This window comes from Lethenteron reissneri, chromosome 25 (assembly GCF_015708825.2).
Source record: "Lethenteron reissneri isolate LAM-NWPU_2019-01 chromosome 25, ASM1570882v1, whole genome shotgun sequence".
NCBI lineage: Eukaryota > Metazoa > Chordata > Hyperoartia > Petromyzontiformes > Petromyzontidae > Lethenteron > Lethenteron reissneri.
The window spans coordinates 17432000-17455263 of NC_083803.1; the positions used below are offsets into that span (position 1 = coordinate 17432000).

Below are 23264 nucleotides of genomic sequence, written 5' to 3' on the forward strand. Positions count from 1 at the left end.
AGTGCGACCTTTCACTTTCAGTCGCCTGGCAAAGCACGCCGCCCGCACGGCTCCGTGGCAAGCGGCGGGGAATTTCCCCGTGCACGAGGGCCCTGCCACGCCGAGCGGCTTCCCCCATGCTGCTGCTGATGCTGCTGATGATGCTGCAGCTCATAGGGCAGCGAGGGGCTCCCTTGCGGTTGAGTGGGTGGCGGGCGGGCGGCCGCGCAGGGCGTCACAAAAAAACAAGGCTGACATTTTGTGGTACAACGTAGTCGACAGATTTAAAGAAACTTGTGCACGATTCTTATTCCTACAGGGAGCCGTGGCGAAATTGCTCGCACGTTGCGCAAAGAAGCCGAGTTCAATTCCCGGTCACGGCTAACATCCGTGGGTGGTATTTGATGTCTTAATCCATCCTGGTCTACACCCCCTCACCCACCTGCACTGACCGGTGTGGTGAAGTATGGTTAAATCACCACCATTACCTACACGACACAATGGCTGTAATTACACTGTGTAACAAATTTTTTTGTTCCTGGGTAGTAAGTGTTATTTTCTAATTGCTTATGCCTCAAAAGTACAGAAAATGGCTATTATTGCCCACAAACTTTGCTTTTGTGACCAGGACAGTGATAATTTAAAATTTACCTATTTTCCAGAACATTCCAGATAGATTCAGTGCTGAGTAAACTTGGAGTAACTTCTAGAGCATTCTAGAACTTTCAAATAATATAAATAGTAGTATAAATGCAGAGGCCTTAAGCCTACCAGTTCAGTTTAGTTCCAGCTACCTACGTGGATACATATCTGCATATTTCTGAGATGGCATCAAGAGGCTGCAAGCATCCGGCAGACGCATTTTGCTATGTCTGCGGCCAATTTATCAAGACAAGAGCGAAAAAGTCCTCTGTGGAAGCATCTGCTAAGATGTGTGAGGCCGACAAGGCATATTTCGATATGCCTGTCAGGAATCAAGACAAACCCTGGACACCTCATTTCACCTGCGAGCATTTCAAAAAAACTCTGGAAGGTAAGATGGACAATTGTTGCTCGGAATTTTGTTATAAAATTTGTTAAATTGTTTAAAATTGTGAAGTTTTTAATTTAAAAATGTTTAACAATTTTCAATGTTATTGAAAAAATAAATCATGTGAAAAAATTTGCGAGAATCTCTTACAGATTAGTCATGGGTGAAATAAATGTATTTATGTAGGTTGGTACAGAGGGGAAAAGAGAGCCATGAAGTTCGCTATCCCAAGAATTTGGTGGGAACCCACTGACCACTCAAGCAACTGCTACTTCTACAAGGACAGTATAACGAGAACATGATGGGAGACTAAATTTGGGGGCTGTTTCGTGAAAGTGATTTCCAGTATAATCGTAAATCTCGAAAAACTAGTAACTTCTAAATATTTTGTAGTAAACTTTGTATTACTTTAGTATAAATACATGTACATTTTTATTCATGTTTTTTTTCTGACTTTATATGAACGAAAAGATAAAAATTCGCTCGTTTTCTCATGGAAAATAGGTAAATTTTAAAATATCACTGTCCTGGTCACAAAAGCAAAGTTTGTGGGGAATAATAGCATTTTCTATACTTTTTAGGCGTAAGCAATTAGGAAATAACACTTCCTACCCAGGAACAAAAATTGTGTGACATCGTGTTATTTATAGGCATTGCTGGAATTGGTTGACAGATCCCAGCAGTGAAGATGCTCCCCCTTCCACACACACTCTTTCTTGTGAAAGAGCCAACGCAGAATATCGCTGGGTTCATTCTTTCACGAAGCTCGCGGTCCACCCTACATCGCATCCACTGCACAAACCATGCCAGAGATGGACACCTGATGCACAAATGGAACGTTTAAAACGGTCCGGTGTGCGACTGCGGTCATCCAGAACAGAACTGTACAACGCGTAACGACGCAATTCCCGATCCACAAATACGGAGACATCGCGGCGGCGACGATGTCGATACACTTCTACTTTTCGCCGCTCCCGACGCGATGACCTGGGCTTGATCACCTGGATGTGAGATCGAAGTCGTTGCTCTCATCGACATCAGCAGCCGTGCGACAGAAGAAGAATGCCGACAAGGGAGTGGATACAGAAACAAATGGAAGACCCCAAAGCGGGACGATCCAATGAATATCAAGGGGAGCGATTGGTTGGACTGTCATCCCAGACACTGCACTTTCCTGTCGAGGTGTCAAAGACAGAACAAATACAAAAAACATTCCCACGAGCACACTTCTGCTGATGTGTACCAATTTTAATTCCCCAAAGTGCAAACGACCATGCATCCAGTCAACAGTTACAAACTTGCTGTAGCAGATGAAATCCGAGTTGGTATTTAACGAGGCAAGGCTTCCCCGTGGCGAGCCGCTCATCGTTACTGCCGAAAAAACTTTGCCAGCAACTCCTTCCAAAGTGCAAATTGTATCGAGGCGTGTACACACGTTTGTTGTCCAGCGTTTAAGCCATTTATTAGACTTCATTTGAGAACGACTTAAAGTTGAACAATGTTGTCTTATAGTACAAGATGTGATGGCGCGGATATAGTGACCAGCACGGCGATGCGGATAACGGGGGTGTCACTCACGCGGTGGTGTTGCAGAGGTGAGCTTAGAAGGATAGGAGGGACAAGCTAATTGGTTGCTCTGTTGGGCATAATTAGCAATTCAAGGGCCGTTCCATCCCCAAACCTTCTGCGACAACACAGCAGTACATCACGGCCAGAACCTGCCCTCACCTTGTGACTTACGAGTCACTGATAGTTTATTGGTTGCAAAGAAAACGATGTTTTTTTTTCCATTCATACCACCAGTTCAACCAAAAGCCCAATACACGAAGACTGTGTTTTTTACGTGAGGTGGTAAAGAAGGAAATATATGATACCACATGTGAGTTATGGGAAATATCTGGGAGCACCAGGTTCTCCTCGGTGCTGTCAAAGCATCTTGGGGGAAACGGAGCCACTGAAACTACCCAGCCACCTCCTGCTGCTGCTGCTTCACAAGGTGTCCAAGTGTTGACGCTGCCTCAGACCCACGTGGTCTCTTGTTACAGTACATCGGGTAACATTTTGGCTTCATGAATTGGAATTGTATCCAAGAGCGCAGTAGAAGTTTAACAAAGAAAACAAAAAGTAGTACATTGAGATATCCCAGAGATGTAATAAAAAGACATCCGTTGCACCTTGTAAGGTTAAAACAGCTTGCGCAGTCTTGCTGTGAGCTTGGCTGTGTGGTAGCACTGGAGTGGCTTGCATATTATGCCGAGGGATTTCGCTAATTTAACCGAATGCATGGTAAACTAAGTGCAGACAGTGCAAAATAAAGTTGATTATTTTGCACTGAGGTTAAGGTATTTAAAAAAACACATTCCTGAATGTTTCACCATGACATCGCACACACACGCACACACACACGCGCACACACACGCACACGCGCACACACACTCTGCCCTCGATGGCCTGTCAATCCGTACTAGCCACAGGGTCCACTCAAGGTAAATAAAATAAGTTACTTTCATTATTTAAACATTTGACAAAATATATACTTACAAACGACTCTATACAAAAAAAAAATTTAAGTAAATACTGTATTTCTACATTTTAAAGTGAAACTAATATTTTTTTTTCATTTTTAGATTTTTTTTCTCTACCCCCCCCCTCCCCAACCCCTTAAACCCTCACACATCGAGGCCTTTTGCTTTGTGTGCCAAACGCCTGGGGTAGTAACACAGGGGGGCTGTGGTGGTCAGGGGGGTCACCGTTTGTCTTCCTGTAGGCAGTGAGCGCTAGATGCCTGCAGCGACACGGATCACTAAAACACTTGCTGCCACCCCGTGGCGTAAAAAGTCATCGCTTGACGTTCGAGACCGCACCGACCGCGGAAGCGAGCGGCTCCAACCCGCGAAGACCGCGTACACCCCACCGTTCCGTGCGATGCCGTCAAACCACACGCACGGCAGCTCTCGTCATCAAATTTTTGAATGTGGGACGACTGAGAGTTGGCCCGTGTGCGCGCGCGCGTGTGTGTGTTTGACTTTCTAATTCCCGGTTATATATTCCTGCTTTCGGGAGTTATTAGATGTTGGCAAGTGACGGTGCGCCAGCTGGAATGAATCAGAGGTCTCCCGCGACATCCAGTCATCGTCGCACCGCTCGATTCCGTCAGGTCTCCGTCAATCCCCGCGACGGGCGGCGCTTGCGATCCGGGTGGCTTGGCGCGGCGCAGGCCGCGTGGGGAGCGAGGGCGGCGCTCCCAGGGAGGCGTCGTGGCCGCGGGTGCCGGCGGAGCGGCGCGGGGCGACGGCACTAGCGGTTGAGGCGCAGGCGGATGGGGTTCCGCACAAACTTCATCTGCCGCGCCGGCAGCGGGGACACGAACTCGGGGAGCTCGTTGCTCGCAAGCTGCTGCTGGTGGTGGGAAGAAGAAGAGGAGGGAACCGTAGTGGGGCCGGAACATCTCGCTTGTTTTTTCTCTTTCTATGAACAACTCCGTGGATTACTGCACTTACGAAAGCAATATTCGAATAGAGCAAGATGCTTTCAGTTTCATCTAAGAGGTGGAGACCTAAAGCCATGAGGCTCTTGACTCGGGTGCAACCGCAACAAACCAAACATGAACAAAGAACATCTGTCGAACGTTCGATTAAAACATTGTTAATGGTTAAGAGATTACAATATGCGTGCTATAGGGAGTGTGTGAACATTCTGCATCTGAATAGATTCCAGAGCGTGAAAAACTTCTAAAACATAAAAGGTGAAGACAATTTAAACATTTCTGTACCCATAATACACTTTACAAATGCACACCGAGTTTTAATCGAGGACTGATTTTGCATCTCGTCTTGTAGACTGGGTGCTCTCACCAATAACATCTGGCAGCCCGGTGGTATGTTTAATCAGTCATCAGGCTTGCTGAAAATACTCTAAAGGTTGAAATCGAACGAGAATTTGTTTAAACAAATTCACGTATTTATACAACCTAAACATTTTACAAAAAAGTACGTCCTCTCTTTTGTTCTGCATAGAGTAGTTTGTAAGTGTATTTTTGTTTAAACACATTCTTCTGTTTAATATTGGTCTGGAAATCCCACAGGTAGATGGGCTTAACATATATTTATATTTTTACGTTGAAAACACAGTATTATGATGCATCTCCCATAATAATCCAGTGAAAATGTAATTCTCTATACATTGCACAATGGTGGGTGCTAAGTGTATAAAACATACACTCTTCCCTTCGACGTATATTGCTTGCAAGCATACAATTAGCAGAAGCAATAATGTGGTTGAATAAGTCCAAAAAGTCTCGGGGGAAGATGGTCTAGACATCACTTTTTAAATACCAAAAACTCAGTGCAGTGGCGCATGGCGAGTTTTAATCAATCCGAATATCAACGGTCAAGGTGGTGGTGGTGGCATTGCTGCACTGCGACATTCACGAACCTCGCATCGCGTGGCCTTCGTGGCAGGAGACGATGGCGGGGTGACCTCCTTGCCTGGGCTTTTCTGAAATGTAAAGTGCAAAGTTTTACGTTCAGCACGCGTGATAAAAAGCCATTGGCTTTGACTAATAAAGATTTAAAACTCCACAACTTGTTCTGGGTAACAGCCCACAACCTTATTATAGCGTGTATAAAACATCTTGCAGTTTTGTTTAACCGGCGATAAAGTACAGGGGGGGGGGGGGATTTCCTGCGACAGCTGCAGGTAAAGTGTACCCCGCATTTAATTGTGCTTGTCCGTGTCGTCAATACATCACAGACGATACGCGATTCTACTTGTACATCTCGAGTAAGGCCACGAAGCATGACCATGGAAACCCTTGTGATAAACACTGGAAATGAGCTCTGAGTTGGGGAGACAGCGTGGTAGTTGATATGGAGGTGTGCTTAGTGAGAGATACAATACAAAGTCAATCACATGCAAGTTATCCAATACATGACTGCCGTGTCAGGGGAACGAGGTCGACATTTAACGCATGTGCTCCGAACATTGGAAAAAAAACACGAGCTGGCAATGCGCCATGGTGGCGAGACGTTAACTACCTCGCCTGATATGCAGGAGGTCGTGGGTTCAATCTGGACCCTGACGGCTGCTGTACATTTGAAGTTTGTGTGTCTCTCTCCCCGTGGTCGTGTGGATTTTTCTCTGGGTGCTCTGGGTTTTCCCTCCATATTTAGAAACATGTGTTTAGAGTATTTGGCTGTTAGAAATGTCCACATGATAAGGCACTTTTGTTCAGCTATCATTTGTGGGCAGGTCACTTCTGAGAAAGAACTATATAGCTCAGTGGGCCTTACCTGGGAAAATAAAAAAAAGTTTTTTTTTGTAAATAAAAAAGTGACACTTTACGTGCTGCCCAGAAAGCTTGAAGTATTATAAATAAACTTGGGCGAATGTGCGATTGCGAAAGTGGAAGGGTATTAATAGCGGGGAATCTCCGCGCGCGAGGGGGCGGCCGTTCCCGTGAGAGCCAATCTGTCACCGTGGCAGCGATTGCGCAACACGCGGCATCCCGATTGTGCGCTCATCTCAACACCAACGTGAACAGATGACAATGGCCTCATCTTCTCCGGCGGTCCTGAGCCAGGATCGAACATTGCACGGTTACATGGCAGGGACCAGAGTCTCGGCGCAAAAATCGACGTCTGACAAAGTGACACCTATTTCATCGGGAGAACGATGGAGTCAAGGTCACGACGAGATGTTCGCAAACCTTCCGGCCGTGCGGAACGCTCTTTCAAGGGCGCCGTGCCCAGCCGAACTCGACGTGCCGTGCTGCATCCACCCCCCCCCCCCCCCACGAATCTACCGCGCCCAGCCCCCTGCGACCGCCCAGGCGCGAGGCGAACCTGCGGGGTGGGGGAGTCCTGCTGCTTGGGCCTCTTGAAGGGGCTCCGGGGCTCGCCCTCGGGCACGGCGCTGCACGGCCGCTTTAGCGGGGAGCTCGTGCTGACGACAGACGCCAGCGCCGACGGCAACGCCGACGGCGGCGGCGGCGCCGACGGAGAGTGGCTCGCCCGGTCCGGGGAGGCGGCGGCGGCGGTGGGGCCGGGCCGCCCTTCGCGCTGGGTGGGGGGCTCCGGCAGGGACCCCGCGAGGGGCGATCTGCGCCCGGACGCAGTCGCGGGGGGCCCCTCGCGCAGCGCTGCCACCGCCAATTCGGCGCACGGGAAGTCTGACGGGGGGGGGGGGGGGGGTGTGTGGGAGCACAGTGCAAACAACGGCGATGCAGGGGGGGGGGGGGGGCAGCTCCATGGAATCCGTCGCGTCACAGATCTCTCGTGAGGGGGCCTCTCGTACAGGACTGCTCGTAAAGCCGTTTTAAAATAATGATGCCTACAGTTTGCATTTTGGAAATGTTGAGAAAAATCCTTCAGGTGTTATCGTCTCTTTCTATAAACTCTCCATGCCGAGGTCTCTACTGTTGTAAGAGGTGTCACAATGACGATCGTAAGATTCTCATACATATTGGCCATCGAAAAGGATTCTTGAGAAATATTCTCAGATCGTTGGGATATCTTCACTCGAGATCTTTTCTTTTCGAATCGTCTGTCAGAGTTTGGTCATCAGCCGAACATGCAATAGAAAGGTAAAATTCAAAACAAGGTTAACATTTTAATTATGGTGTCTGGAATGTGTTTTCAAATAAACTAAGGCAAATACATTCTACAAAATTTAATCCAGTCAGATAGCTGAGCAAAAGTGTGAGTAACCCAGCAGAAGAGTCAGCCCATCATCTCTCCGGGGTTAATAAAATTAGTACCACTGTGGGGAAGTCAGTGGTTGTTCTCTGGATATGTCACCTCCTCTACAGCAATGTGGTATTTCAACCACCAGCACACATGTCTGCGAATGTGATTAGCACCCCATTAATATTCATTTGAGAAATTACTCACTGACGTTTAATCGCAAGGCACAGTAGGCGCGTCGTGGCGCAGGGCGAGTGTGAGCGGCGAGCGGGCGGCTCACCCTCGGGGTCGGCGGCGCACTGCGGCGACGTCGCGGCCGCCTGCGGGAGGCCGGCGGGCCGCTGCTGGGCGCCTTGGACCTTCGCGCGGCGCTCCTTGTCGGCACGGCGCAGCTGCTGCTTGGAGACGGACTTGGGCGCTCCACGCGCGCCCTCGCTCAAACCCTACACACGGCCAGCACCGGCAGCACCCACAAAGCGGAGCCAGTCGGCAGCTGCGCTCCTCTCTCCACCTCCGGTCACTATGTGGCGTCTGGAACGGCGTATGTCCCCTTTGCTTCCTGTGCCCGTGGCTCCCTCCCGCTGCGGGCGACTGAACACCGATGCCGTGTTTGTAAGCAGGCAGGGAGATTCTTGTTCAACCGCCGACAGAAATTAACATTGAATCGATCGGTCCGTGGGAATTCTAGTTAATGTGTACCTGTTTTACAGTTCATCAAGGCTTCACCTCTTTCTTCGAGCCGAGTGCCAACTTACCGCTACCTCTCCTGTCTGCATACGCGTGTACACGCGCAACCGCTGCGTCGTAAACCTCATGAGCGCTCACAGCGGCCGACACGGCCCGGTACGAGAATACCAGCCGCACCTCCTTCTGCAGGATGTGCGCGGGGAGGAAGGGGACCAGCTGCTTTTTCTTGAGGTGAGCGGCTTCGATCTTCATGTCCCCCTTGGACACGTTCATGGTCGCCGCCTGTTTGTACACTGAGACGCGGCACGCGGCACGCGACGCGTGGCTCCTTCGACGCGGGTCGCGGCCTGAGCACGACGGGACAAGGTGTGGCCCATTGCATGGAATGCCTCGCAAGGAGACGACCCGCGCAGAATAAACGATGCGACTTGGAGATACACTCAATGCCATGGGTCCCGGTGGAATTAATATCGGTTCCCTCCACCGTGTATTCCCACCTCCTTAGTTATACCCCGGGGTGAGAGGTGCAGGTTAGGCGCTAGGTTGGTTATGATAAATTTATAGATTTCGTATCAAAGACAAGATTGGAAATTGTTTTTGTTGAAAACGCATGTATAGACTTTAGTGCAAAGATAATTTTTCATGACAAAAACAAGTGGCGTAAATACATACAGAACGGGAACCAACATGTCTGAGAATTGGTTTCTGGGAAAATGGATTTAATTCATGGGAGAAGAGGGGAGCGTGGATTCTATCACCGAGCTGCCCGCACGGAGCTGAAGCTTCGTTACCGAGATAAACAAAAGACTTTAAAAGCACCGCCGAATGCTCGCCAGTCACATTGTTAAAACGAAACAATTTTTTATTTTACCAGGTAAGGCTGCCGGAGCTATATAGCACTATTTCAGAACCGAACTGGCCACAAATGATAGCCCAATGAAGTGACTTATCACGTGGAAATTTATAGAAACCGAATACTCTAAACGCACATTGATTCTAAATGAGGGGAAAAACCGGAGCACCCGGAGAAAAATCCATGCCACCACAGAGGGAGAGAGACACGCAAAATCCAAATATACAGGCATCAGGATGGAACCCACGACCTCCTGTAAAAAATATATAAAAGCATGGCACAGTGGCGCGAACATTTAATCCTCCAGCGTAGGGCAGTCGAGCACCGTCGTTCGAGAAGGGTGCAGACGAGCGCCGCAACGGCGAGAATCCGCGGGGCGGTGCGGCCGTGCGACCAACCAGTGTCCATGAAGCTGTGGATGTCCTGCGTCAGGTCCACGCTGATATTGGGCGAGCTCTCGCTCTTCTTGAACACGATCCCAATGAACCAGCGCTGCACATGCTCGCCACCCCTGCGGGTCACGGAAAACATTGATAGTGTTATCCACTGCTGGATGAAAAGGCATCCCCCCGCGCAAATTTTTTTAAAATAAAACGAGAAACCACTGAATTGCGACGTAATTATTGCTTAATTTTTTTATTCAAATGTTTACCGAAAGACCCAAAGGATATGTTTAAGCAACGTTACAGAGATGACGTTGGGAAGGGATACACGTGTGGGAAGCGATGCAAATCACGGTGCTAGGCCTGGCCTTTGGCTTGCCTGAATAAATGTTCTGCAAAGAGAAAGGCAGTAATCTCATGATGAAGTACAACCATTTGGGTTTTATGGAGTAAAAAAAAAAGAGTCCCTGCACAAAGAGTGGAGTAAAACTAATAAATTATGGCCGGATTTAAATCAAGCGGAGGGCAATTGCGATTGTAATGGAGAATATTATTTAATCGTAACGATTACATTCCAGTGTAATGGTCCCCAAACAGGAGATCTAAATCAGGCCACGCACAAACCTGTGCTCTCGCCCAAGGCTACTCTCCGGCTAGGAAACGTCGCGTTCCACTCTCCGGCTCATCGCGGCATGCCCAGCCCTTCCATCTCGCTGGCTCCTTGGGGGCACTTGTGGCGTCTCAGCTCTGCAAGCCGATATTATATTCATTGTGGGGAGATCACTCCTCTCCCCACAGTGGCGAAAAACTGCACTTGGGACTTGTAATTGCCGCAAAATTCTGATTGCCAGATCTGGTAACGATGCCTGAGTGAGAGAGTTTATTTGACCAGGTAGGATTTCTCGCTGACGTGGGGCATGTGCCACTGAGCTGGTGAGCCTCGCATCTCACCTGGTACTCAGACTGGCACCGTCGCCTCTGCCGGTTCAAGTACGAATGATCGATTTACGATTGTACACAGATCACCTTTTCACCATTTTGTATTTTCCCAAAATTTTACCGTCATTGCACTCTAGGCAGAATGAGACAAAGAATCCATTTGCAATGCTCGCAGAGCAGCGCCTCTGAAGGAACGGTCCCGTGGAAGGAGATGTCGCACAATTACCGTGACAATATTTTTTTAATTCATCTCTTATCCACACCGAGGGGGCAAACCCCCTCGAGTCCTGCTAAAGAACTGAATACTGGGTGCTTCAGAAAAGACGTTAACACTGGGATTCATACGATCGTTTGGGACATTCGTTTTTAATTAAAAAAGAACGTATAATATAATGTAACATGATAATACATGTATGTTAGTAGCTTCAAAAAGTCAAAGTCTGCACTTGTTCGCCATCTTGTCAACACATTGCCTGGAATCTTCTCCAGGTGGCCTCTAGAGCTCGGAGGCAGCACACTTCTTGTGGTTTTGTTGCAAATTCTCAGAAGTGCTAAAAACATTTTGAAGCACCCTGTATTTACCGGAATGAACGAAATTTTAAAAAAATGAAAAACTAAACTGATTTCTGGTTTCTTTTGCGTGTAGCAATTTCTGAATGGACTTAAAAAAAACCTGATTAAAAAAATGGCACCACACTTGAGAACTCGGTTTAAATCACCAAACCCTGGATTCAAACCCAGGGTCTCAGCAGTGCCAGCTTGGCGCGGACCTCCAAAGCCGCCGCATACCACCACGTGACCACAAACGCAAGGACGGCACTCACGCTTCGTTCTTGACAGGGTCAGGGAAGGCTTTGGGGTTGATGTGAACGAGCGAGATGAAGTCGTTCCTCTCCAGGTTGGCCAACAGGATGCGGATTTTTGACTCGACGAGGCCGATCCTGGGGTCAACGGCAAGCGACGAGGGCGGCGGTCGTTTAAAACGACGGCGAGCTCAGCGATAGTGTTCAACGCGCCCCCTGGCCGTAGCACGGACCACGAACGTTCTCGAGACGTCGGAAGGAGTCTCCCGGTACGACGAGAGGTCATTTGAGGCCAAGAATCAAAAGCGCGCGAGGCACAACGTTAAATTGTTTGCGGCGGTGAATGTTTTGCCGAATTAAGAATTTGTGCACCCACGACGTAAACGATGCAATCTCCTCTCTTCGGATACAATAACCCATGTGGCGGGCATCGTGGGATCGCACGGCACGTCACCACTGTCGGATGATGAGAAATGAATTCCGTTCGTGTATATTTATTCATTTGTTTTAAATCAGGCGGTGAGAACTCAAGAGACCAGGATGTGAATCTCATTTGCAAGGGTGACGACCCGGGTCACCACAATGACTTGGGCTAAACAAAGTCAAGTCACGGCAACGAATGAGAGAAATCAGATGTCAAAAAACAATGCGAAATCAAATGCTAAATCAAAGCCAAACATTAAATATTCCCCGCAGCGCAAATTTGCTCGGGGATGGATTGACAGCGGCACCATGTATTTACCATTCCAAGTGCTGTTTTTGTTTTGCAGCATGCGAGGTGAGCACGATGAAATGTCTACAAGAGCAAAACAAAAACCACAGACGATGGAAAGGCAATCAGAGATCGCACGTGCCACCGAAACAACGACTGCAGATGTAAAAGCAACCCGCTCGCATTCCAACGGACACGCGCCGTCGCTTTCTTACTTGTATTTCTGGAAAAAGTTGGGGATTTCGAACAGCTTGTCCCAGCCTGCTTGTCCTAGAAGGATTTGGTGAGTGACCACCAAGCCTGGCCCACACAAGAGAGTCGGTCTCAGTGCAACGACACGGAGTGACACACACAAACACACACACACGCGCACACACACACACCCCTCTAATGACACACACGCACACACAGCCAGCACCAGCCAAGGCCATCTTTGTCTCTCCAATGAGAATGTTCACATTGTCCCAGGTTCTCATTTTTAGGGGAGGTTTAGGCCAGGTTCTAATTGTAATAATGTAAAGTATTTATCCAGCAGAGCCTCAAAGACTCCCGAGATTCTCGTTCAGGAGGGCCCAGCACAGGGAGTTTGGCAAACTCTCCCCTGTTTGTGCGTGCTAGCAAACTGGGTTGCCTTGACAAGTCCCACGCCTACGATCCAAACAAATCGGTTCACCACCACACTGCTTTGCTCCTCTCCCCTGGCCACATCGCAGTCAGTTTTCCCATCGACAAGATCAATCAACCCCAGTGACCGCAGAGTGCTGGAGAAAAAGACGCCATGCACCAACGCCACTACCGCCGCCACCGCCGCCCCTCCGCACCGAGAGCTCAACTTGCTAACCACGCACGGCGCCCTGCGTAATGACCTTCCCGCAACGCCGCGGTGACGATGGCGCGGGAGGAGACGGTGACGTTGTAGGTGGAGTTCTGCTGGGGGTACGAAGGCGTGATGATTGGCATCAGGTGGCAGCGGTCCGTGGGGTTCACCTGGGAGGGGGGGGGTGGGGGATCGGGGGGGGGGGGGGGGGGGGACGCGGCGACACGGTTCGGGCGGCGGCCACGGCAAGCCGGCGGCCGGCCCTCGGTCGCTCGGCCCCCCGGCTACTGCGAGCTCCCCAGCTACCGCCCCCCGGCTGCCGCCCCCTGGCTCGCAGTAGCCCCCCGGCCCCCGCGAGCCGGGGGGCGGTGGGCGGCCCCGGCCCCCTCGGACCGTCCGCCGGCTCTGGTGTTCACGCGCAGGCCACGCCGCAAAACATCTCTCCAGCCGGACTCGGCGTGTGACAGCGACGTCACCTCGACGCGTCCAACGTATTAAACTAGATAAATATATAAAATATACACGTGTTTTACCAGGCACAAAAATACATTTCAGCCGGTCCAAAGAACATTTTAACTTTTTGTCAACGTGCCTGCCATGGGAAGGGCGGCACTCGCTGCCCGGAGGCTGCCTCGGGGCAGCGGCGCGCGGCTCCCTCCTGCCGCCCCCTGGCGCCGACTCGGAGGAGGCACAGCTGCTCTCCGCTCCTCCCCGAGCACGCACAGGGTGTGCATAAAGCTCGCACCCAAGTGGCTGCTTTGTGAGCAAAATACACATTCTACATTGCTCTTCTAGCCATCAATTACAGCCCTGCACATCTATACCGACTCCATAAGCACTGTTGTGATTCACACTAGAGTGACAAAATTATGGGTTTGTAATCATTTACGGGTTGTTTTGTCACACAGCTGATGAGACTCAAAGTCGAAAACTGGTCCAGGATGTGCCTGTGTAAACGAGTTGATGCCGAAACACGTTGGTTCAGACGGCTCAGAGGCTGGTGGATCTAAACGCGATTTAGTTTCACGTGGTTCGTATGTTACGTTATTAACTTCATATTCAAATCGGTACGCGGTGCGAGGGGGTTTCCACGCGTCACATGACCGCAAGGTCGCTGCAGCGCACGGGGGACGCGGGGGGCCCTGCGGTGCGGAGCAGCGACGCTCACCCGGGGGTCCCACACCGGCAGGTTGAGGCGGCTGAACTCCGGCTGCTTCAGCAGCACGGGCTTCGGCCACTCCCTGAGAACCGACACAACACCGACACAACACGACACAACACCGACACAAGACCGAATCAACACCGACACAACACAACACTGACACAAGATCGAATCAACACCGACACAACACCGACACAACACCGACACAACACCGAAACAACGAATCAACAACGACGCAATAACGAATCAACAATGCGATGTCTCTCTCCCGCTTTTGAGGCCTCTAAAAATATCCAAAGACCGGTGCTGCCAATCGGTCGCGAGTCGCGCAAACACACACTCGACGGAATCAGCTGGTGCGGAGGAGCCGGATGGACTGGTGCATTGCGATATCGCGAGGGATGGCGCAGGATCGGGGAGCCCTTCATCCAGCAGCGGATAGATTATAGCCGAGGACGATGATGACAACCAATTGAAGCTGAAACCGTGACCCAAAACAGAGCGGTGCTGAGCGGACGGTGTCGTCACGGAGAGGGGTGTGGGTGGCGCACCACTGGGAGAAGACAAGGAAGAACTTGTGTAGGAGCGTGGACGCCGTGGCACAGGGGTAGAGCTGGCAGATCCGGGCCACGAGCATGGACCACGAGACGCCGCCCAGGAAGCCCAGGATGTTCGAGTACAGGCCGTGGTCTGCAGGAGCACGGGCACACAGACCGCGACCCCACACGTCCACACGCTGCCACGCGCCGTGACACGCCGACGCACGCCGCGACGTGCACGGCAGCGGCTGCTGAGCGAGCAGGGGGCACGACCGATATTAGGAAGCCACTGGAGTTATGCGCTTTTAAATCATCGCGATTGAAAACTCATTTCTTTAGAACATTTAACTGGGGACTCAAAATACCCTTGAAATGATATCAGAGTTACTGGCTGGGGAAGGACACCAATGTGATCCGGTGACTGTCCGCCGGTGAGCCCGTGAGCAGATTGAATCGGCGAGTGCCAGCATCACCGATCGTCCCGACCGCTCGACGTGGATTTCTCTCACCGGCGCAATGGTGAGGAAGGAATTAAGTGCTCGACTCCAGATGGTGGCAAGATGTTACGACCTTGCCTGGTATACAGGAGGTCGTGGGTTCGATTCCGACACAGACGCCTATATATTTTGGAATTTGCTTGTTCTCCCTGTGGTCGCGTGGATTTGTCTCCGGGTTCTCCGGTTTTCCCCTCCACATTTAGAATCAACGTGCATTTAGAGTATTTGGCTGCGATACATTTCCACATGGCAAGCCACTTCATTGGGCTATCATTTGTGGCCAAGTCGCTTCTGAAAAAGAGCTACGTAGCTCAGCGGGCCTTACCTGGTAAAATAAAAATAGTACAGTTTAGATTTAGACGCGACAGCAGCAGGACTCCAGCTTAGGGCGAGCAGAGTCGGGAGTGCGCCCGGCACGACTTACGCTTCGCCCACAGCTTGACGGCGTGCAGGGCGAGGCGGAACGTTTCCACGTTGGGCACCAGGTGCAGGATCTCGTCCGTCACGCGGCAACCTGCGCACACATTTCCACGTTTCCACAGCAGCTCGGGGCGGGGCCCACAATCACGGCTCTCGCCACGCTCGCCGAGCGTGGAGTACGGTCAAGCAACTCTCATAACCGACTCGGCATTGGGGGAGGCCTCCATCCAGCAGTGGGTTGACAGAGGGATGTACATTTATTTTATTATGCTATTTGTGGGGAAGACCGGGCGAAGTGATGTCTTTCATGAAGCTGTGCAGGGGTGATAAAGTTGTTTGCTACAGAAAGAGTTGCCTCCCCTTGTTTCTTTTCAGACCCCAATGCAAGGACGACCCCACCGCGTGGCCACGCTTGCAGGGCCCTGCCGTGCAAATGATTTGTACGTTTGCATGAATGAATGAAACGAGGAATGAATTGCGAATTAAACGGCAGGGGCGGCTCAGTGCTCACCGTTGAGGCTCCGGATGCAGCGGATGTCGAGGTTTCTCAGGATGTTGTCGTTTCGCAAGTCAAGTTTCTTGGGAATGCTCTGCATGTTCAGTCTCGCGAAGAGGAGGTCGATCTGCACAACGAAGGGGCGAAGTCACGCAGTGAAGCGTCTCGAGAACGCCCCTTGTGCGTGGAAACGTTCGCGTCGATTTGGACCACTGTGAACGGTGAACATTTTAGAATAAAGACAACATGATCGTATTGTTGACAATATGGCACCACGGTGGCTAGGAGATGTTAACTCCCTCGCCTGGTATACAGTAGGTCGTGGGTTCGATCCCGACCAGGATTCCTGCTGTATATTGGAGTTTTCATGTCTCTCTTCCCGTGGTGGTGTGGATTTTTCTCCGGGTCCTCCGGTTTTCCCTCCACATTTGAAATTAACATTTCTACATAAGCCACTTCTTTGAGCTATCATTTGTGGCTGGGTCGTTTCTGAAAAAGAGCTACATAGCTCAGCGGACCTTGCCTGGTAAAATAAAAAATAAAGTTTATTTTAAGTTTAGTATGCCATGACATTGTCATTGTATTTGCACAAGATATGTTTAGATTTATTTTAACTATAAAAATAACTTTGGAATTTAATGGCAACAACAGAAATCCAACTGATTTGGGCTTCCTGGTGCTCCCTGCCTAACAAACTCGGTCTGACGTAGTAGACGTATCGCAGCCGTAATTCATGGAGGTTCAAGGAGGAACGGGGAGTTACAAACACCGGGGTGTCTTTGTGTGCCAAAGACAAAGATCCCCCATATAGCCTTAAACAGACCGTAGGAGCAAGTGCTGTTCGCGAGCGCCTATGAAGGCTGGCACGGCACACAAGGGGGTGCCACAAAGACACGCGCTCACCTCAATGCCATCAAACTGAAATCTGATGAGAGGCACAAAGGCATCTTCCACCGCCTGCAAAAGACAACAACGTACATCAGTATACGTCGTGAATGTCTGTACGCACGCGCGGGAGAGACTGCCATTATATGGAGGCAACGAAAATCCAACATTAGTTTTTCTATCAAAAGCAAACGCAGGACAGGAGAGCGCCCCCCCCCCCCCTCCATTTGAGCAGAGGCCCACGCTGGCCTCCAATTCCACCGTTTCCAGCCCCCAGCGCTCAGCTTTTTCACAATTGAAACGCCACTTTCTTTAAGTCCAATAACCATTATTATTCACTCCAGATATATATACACATACAGCGACATGCAGACACAGATGCCACGTATATAATTATAATTAAAAACGGGCAGGGGGGGGGGGGATGAGATCCATCGGTGAGCCCACGACTGGAGCAGCACAACAATGGCCGCTAAGCCCGGCAGCCCGCAGGCAGAGCCACCCTCCACGTGTTGCAGAAAGTATTGCTTTTAGGCTCAGCCAACCTAGGAGAGACCCGGGGCCCAATTATATAATAATTTACTTATTTATTCAGGAAAGGCACAACGAGTCGTGGGAGTCGTTCCGAGGAGGACCCTGCCGCTCTCTCGTTGGGCTTTTATTTGAAGATTGTTCAGCCAATGGACGGCGACGAGTGTGGGAGGGAACCAGGGCCTGGAGAAGACCAAAGAGCGCGAGCGGGCAACGAGGGGGCAACACTCCAACTCCGTACAGATGAAAACCGATGGCGATTCGTCCGCTCGCTGCCTTCCTCCTGGCGAGTCAGGGTATGGCACCTCGACGTTAACATTTATGCGATTCACCAACCCTCGCTGCCTCCACAGTGCTGCTGGCTAACAGGCCATGTGCGTCGCCACCGGCGCCCGGTCCGACGGCTCGGGACTCGATCCAGACGGCCGGGATCATCGCTCGGCGCGTGAACCACCGCACCGCCGACGCAGCGCGGCGCGAGGAGAGGCGCGTTACCCGTATGCTCGTCACGCCATTCGTCTCCTTCAGCAGCTCGCAGAAGGAAGTGAAGAAGTCGGTTCGATCGACGTGCTGCGGAGCGACGCACAGCGCGTCGATATCTGCGTCTGCAGACGGTACGAGGGACGCTTAGAGAGAGGCACGCGGGGAACGGAGCGACGCGGGGAAGGTAACGACGCGATGGCAGAGCGTGCGACGTGCGCGGTGATGCACACGAGAGAGGCCACGATGTGGAAACGCCGCCGCCTCAAGCTCCGCTTTGCGTCCGCACATCGACGGACGACTCCGAGTCCACCGGTCGTTACTCTTTAGCGACATACACAGACCCTCCCCGGTTTAGCGTCATGTAGTGTGGGGCAAGCATCGCTCGCATTCATCAACCAAGGAAGGTACCACAGGACGATTACAACGGGCGGCACATGGGTCACAAGGACGACAAAATTAAACAATAGAAGACTACTTATTTATAGTGGATTAAGAGAGCTTCATGGCACAATTTGGCCAAACTGCTATCACATGATGCGTTAAATACCTAAGTAACTGAAACCTAAATGCAGGAGTGTGTGCAACTGTGGCTACCAACTCCTCACCACGGACCACACAAACTTCGCACGCCCCCCAAATGTAAATTCCAGGGCAGTGGATGGGTGGGTCTGCAATTCCCCAACTCTCAGACCGAGCAATGGATTGGCTAGATCACTTACGACTGAACGTCCCGAAAGGGGGAGGTAACAGCGACATCTACTTTTGCCTGCTCTGGGCATCGCGGCTTTTTGAGCAGGGCACCGCAACATCTCGCACTTTCACGAGATCCTGGGGAGGGCCTCGTGTGACGCTTGCCTTTATTGTGGACGCCCAGCCGGAACGAGCCGAAAGTACAGATCTTTGCGGAAATGTTCTCAATGATGCTCGGCGAGAGCTCCTGTGGAACACGGAACAGGAACGCGGCAAATCAAAACGACGGGAACTTAAACTGTGGCCGAACACTTTGAATAACAACAACACCTCCACCACCCCGTCCACAACAAACTGGACACCGTCCCACGTGACAGAGACAGCACCAACTCTGTGAATGATGGCGAGGCCACGGGAGCTGTGAGACTAGACCACAGCAGGGGACTGGAGACGGGCTTGGCGACGAACAAAAACAAAGATCCCCCTCATAGCTTTAACAGACTGTTGGGGCAAGTGCTGTTAGCGAGCACCTATGAAGGCCGGCACGCCACATGAGGTGGTAGGTGGCCAGCACTACGCCCGGTCGCCTTTGTATCTCCAGTGGTGATGTTTGCACACCCCTTCAGGTACTCATTTGAGACCGAGTCGACTTAGGGGAGGCCCAGGACCGGTTCAGATAATCATCACCGGTGTTGGCCATGAGCAGGAATAAAACTTGGGTCGCCGGGTTCGTAGCGCATCGCGCTAATCCGCTGCACCACCACTCCCCACAAACACGCGACGGACAAACGGGCTGCGACTTCGAGTGGGGGCCCATTTCTGTCGTCACGCACGGCGAGCGAGAGCCGACACCACCACCACCAGCGTACCTTGGCTTCAGCAAAGTCTTGGACCCACCGGTTCACCATGTGGTTCAGCTTGCCCAAGACGGCCAGCCTAAACATTGAGAAGCCATCACAACAAAAAAAGAAGCTGCTCACAAACAGCCTGACGCAGCAACATTATACCCCCGGCCCTGCCACGAACACTGCACTTATCCATTGCAAAGGTCAAAGGAAAAAAAATTACACGGAACTTTTATCCAAATAAAATCACTTTCTTGTTGTCCTGCATTACCTTCTACCCCACAGCATGCGTCTGAAATTGCCTGTGTTCTTATTGATCCGGTGTGACAAGCTTGCATCAGCATAAATAAAAATGAAAGCTGCTTCAGTGATTTCATCAGTCATTGAGGAGTTTGTCGAGATTTTCAAATGTTTGGCAGCCATGGCTGGCAGGAGTTTGACGTTTTCTTTCATCGAAATCCTCCCGTTGAAAGATTGAGCAAAAAGAAAAAAGTTACCTAAAAAAGATTACAAAAGTAAGTGGTGAAAAGTCCCCTCAAAGGCAAAACGGAGATTAAAATATATTATTCAACCTGCAAACCAACGAGACGTTTGCTAACGAAATACTAATTCCATCACGACCATCGTGATGGAATTAATGGCGGTAGTATAAATGGACGCGGCGGTGATTGTGGGCACGTTAATAACGAGGCAGAAACAAAAACAATTGAATCTATCACGACAACGCGTATAGCCTTAGATTTCCTATGATCTATCATTTCATACGATCCATCGACCGGGATTAATACTTGCAGAAGACAAAAATAATCGGTGACCAATGGCAATCGAGAAGCTTGACATGAAGTAGGGGCTTACGCGACCAATGTCATCCATAAGAGGGGTTGGGGTTAGATCGTGTAAATATACAAATGTGTCGTTAAACCCGCCACCACCCGACACAGCCAATTAGTAAGGTTTGTCACGTACAAAGAACATGTCAAGTTGCTATTAGTATAGCATACCTGGCTGTCGCCTGATGATGCTAGCTGTAATTACTGATGAAATGTCGTACTCTAATTGTAAATGTGGTGGGTGTGCTCTCCAACACACCGGCGTGCTGTACTCGCAACAAATTGTCACGTTCTGTTTACGTGACAACCCTTACTAGTTGGCTGCGTCGGGTGGTGGAGGGTTTAACGACACAGAAGCTTGGTGTTTACTTCACACGTCAGGGGGAGGCGATGACGATGAGGAGGAGAGTGAATGTCATGATATGCACGCTTGTTGATGGCTAATGCCACACCAGCGACCAAATCGCTCAAACTTTAGGGAGAATTGTGCAACGGGGAGCGACATCGCTGGGCAGCGCACAGGGCGGAGCCAAATCGTGAAGATGGCTGCATTTATTTTCCTGCAGATTATTAACTGCACTCGTGCTGATAATCTCATTAAAGCGCTGTCTCTCCATGATTAAAATATTCCGGCGATACCATTTTTTTTCCTTCCCTATAATTTATCCAAATGTTATTTTTATTAAATCTATCAATGTTAAAAAAATTGAAGTGCACGTTAAAAGGGGGAAAAAAGAAAAAACCTCGCCATAATTTAAGTAGCGAGCGTCACAAATGAGTCTAACGGTGGTTCATTACGATAGCGCCAGAGCGATCAGCGCGTCGGAGACAGGCACGCGCGCACGTGCCTCGTAATGGGTGGAATAAAGTGTTGCTTTAAAACAGTTTTCACTTTAATTACGACAGTCACTTGAACATCGAGAGTTGAAGTTTTTTAACGAGCTCATCATCCAAGTTCGATTCCAGCCACTGTGCATGGCAGTCACCGAACACCACACGCAGCCATATCGCAGCAAGCCTCTTCCACGGACACTACAGTCGGTGAACAAGCCAATTATCCATTGCAATACGCATTATGAAAGCTCTGACTGTCGTGAATATGTTAATAATGCACTACCGTGTTATAATTGTGCCCTAGACATCAGATCGCGGAAGCTAAACTGGGTTCAGCCTGGAGAAGACTCGGATCTGAAGCCACCATGCACCTCAGGTTGCTGTAGGTTGCAGGTTATGCGGTTGACAGCAGAGGGCAGGGCAGGGCAAGGCAGGGCAGGGCAACGCAGCAACATTCACAGCCGTGCAGCATCCCGTACATCCCACACCGATGCTCCACGCGTTCGGCGAAACCCACACCGACCAGCGCGGTGAAGCGCGGTCAAATAACCGCCACGACTTACGCGGCGCGGGATGCCCTCATCCAGTAGCGGATTGATAAAAGGCCCGTTGTACGAGTGCGCATGAAGAACGCGGTGGCGGTGACGGTGGCGACAGTGGGGAGCGGCAGTGTAGCGGTTAGCGCGCTGCCCTCAGAATCCGGCGACCCGAGTTCGATTCCCAAAGGCGGCCGGGCGTGGTGCTGTCCACCTACGGGGTGAGTCTTTGGTTGTAACTGTGGTGGCGGTGGTGGCAGGGGGTGACAGTGGCGGAGGGAGGGAGGGTCACGACACGAACCTTTGCTCCAGCTCCACGACTTCCTCGAACACCTTCAGCTGCTGCAGGGCCTCCTGCAGGAGGTCGCTGGAGCGAACCTCCTCCTCGGTGGGCGTCGCGAGGCTGATGGGCGACGTGATGCCCAGGTAGATTTGCCACAAGTGCGGCTGCGACTGACCGCTCCCGTACCTGCACAGGTGACGCAGCACGGAATGTCAAGGATCACCCCCCCGCCTCCGTGTGGCCGACATGGGCTCTAGGGGCAAGTGCCGTTAGCAAGCGCCTGTTAAGGTCTGGCACGGCGCGTTAGTCGGGTGGTGTGGTGACAACCCCCACCGCTGGCTTTTGTCGCCCCAGTGCGGATGTTGTGCACGCCATGTCGGGTACTCATTTAAGGCCGAGTCCATCTAGGGGAGGGCCCAGAACTGGTTCAGATATCACTCGCGTGGACGGGTTCCTAGCGTAGTGAACCAACCACGAAGGCCACTGCTCCCACAGTTACACACAAAGACAAGGACCGGTTCAGTTATAATCGTCACAGATGTTGGCCGTGAGCGGGAATCGAACCCGGGTCGCCGGGTTCATAGCGCTAACCACTACACTACCGCTCCCCACAGTTATACACACACACATAAGCCCACATACACAAGAGAATAATTACCACGAGATAAACGTTAACGAAAATGAAAATCTTACATTCTATCCATTTCTGTACGCCACGATATGCCATAGGGCTGAAACTCGTTTGTTTTCTCCCTGAAAATATCTTTGGAAAGAGTCCATTTTTACTTTTTCACTCACTATGGTTCGTCTTTGCTGGAGCGAATGTTCCGAATTAAATGCGAAGTTGCTACCAAGTCCCATGGACAGCGCCAACAACAGCGTTCACCTTGGACAAGTCCGTACAACAGGGCCATCTTCCTCCCAGAATCCCTGTGCTTTGGCGACCCGCGAGTCTCCATCCCGCGCCACATGTTGCTCTTGCCGAGATAGATTTTCCCATTTGGCAAAATCATCTCCAGATTTAAATGTTGACCATCATAACAATGCTGATGACACATACAGCTCTGCGTTACTACTGACCCCCTTGAACACCACCTCACTGCCCCACTCTCACACCCTGCCTCCACCTGGTCCTCTTGAATGGCTTCTAACTTACTCCACCTACTACACACCTCGCTCTAGATTACGGTTGCCATAACAACATTCATCTGCTCAAAAGTCCACTCTTCTCAGTCGACTCCGGCGACGCAGGAAGGAAAGTATGTATCCAGCAGTGGATAGACGAGATTTGAACACGTGTACAATCTAAGGCGAGAGCCACGCACGCAACAGCATGATACTTCAATG

At 50.8% G+C, this 23264-nt stretch overlaps 1 protein-coding gene across 1 annotated transcript; it reads right to left on the bottom strand.

Moving 5' to 3' along the window:
- Nucleotides 1-1227: 1227 nt before the first annotated feature.
- On the bottom strand, nt 1228-22888 carry PAPOLG (poly(A) polymerase gamma). The gene is made up of 20 exons (XM_061558727.1): nt 22804-22888; nt 21936-22128; nt 19459-19525; nt 18755-18836; nt 17912-18021; nt 16904-16957; nt 16016-16127; nt 15509-15598; nt 14600-14738; nt 14055-14127; nt 12936-13056; nt 12285-12369; nt 12100-12153; nt 11379-11495; nt 9631-9743; nt 8557-8672; nt 7973-8135; nt 6860-7178; nt 5444-5511; nt 1228-4405 (listed from the first exon to the last, which is right to left on the bottom strand). The coding sequence occupies exons 1-20, from the start codon at nt 22886-22888 to the stop codon at nt 4050-4052; spliced, it is 2517 nt and encodes an 838-aa protein (XP_061414711.1). The 3' UTR covers nt 1228-4049.
- Nucleotides 22889-23264: the final 376 nt, after the last annotated feature.

What these genes read in the sequence shown, in the direction of transcription:
- PAPOLG (XM_061558727.1), bottom strand. Translation starts at nt 22,888, where the DNA reads ATGTGGCGCGGGATGGAGACTCGCGGGTCGCCAAAGCACAGGGATTCT. An exon ending in GTTGTACGGACTTGTCCAAG is followed by an intron (nt 22,129 to 22,803) that starts GTGAACGCTGTT and finishes GTGATCCTTGAC; the next exon opens with ATTCCGTGCTGCGTCACCTG. An exon ending in GTCGTGGAGCTGGAGCAAAG is followed by an intron (nt 19,526 to 21,935) that starts GTTCGTGTCGTG and finishes CTCAATGTTTAG; the next exon opens with GCTGGCCGTCTTGGGCAAGC.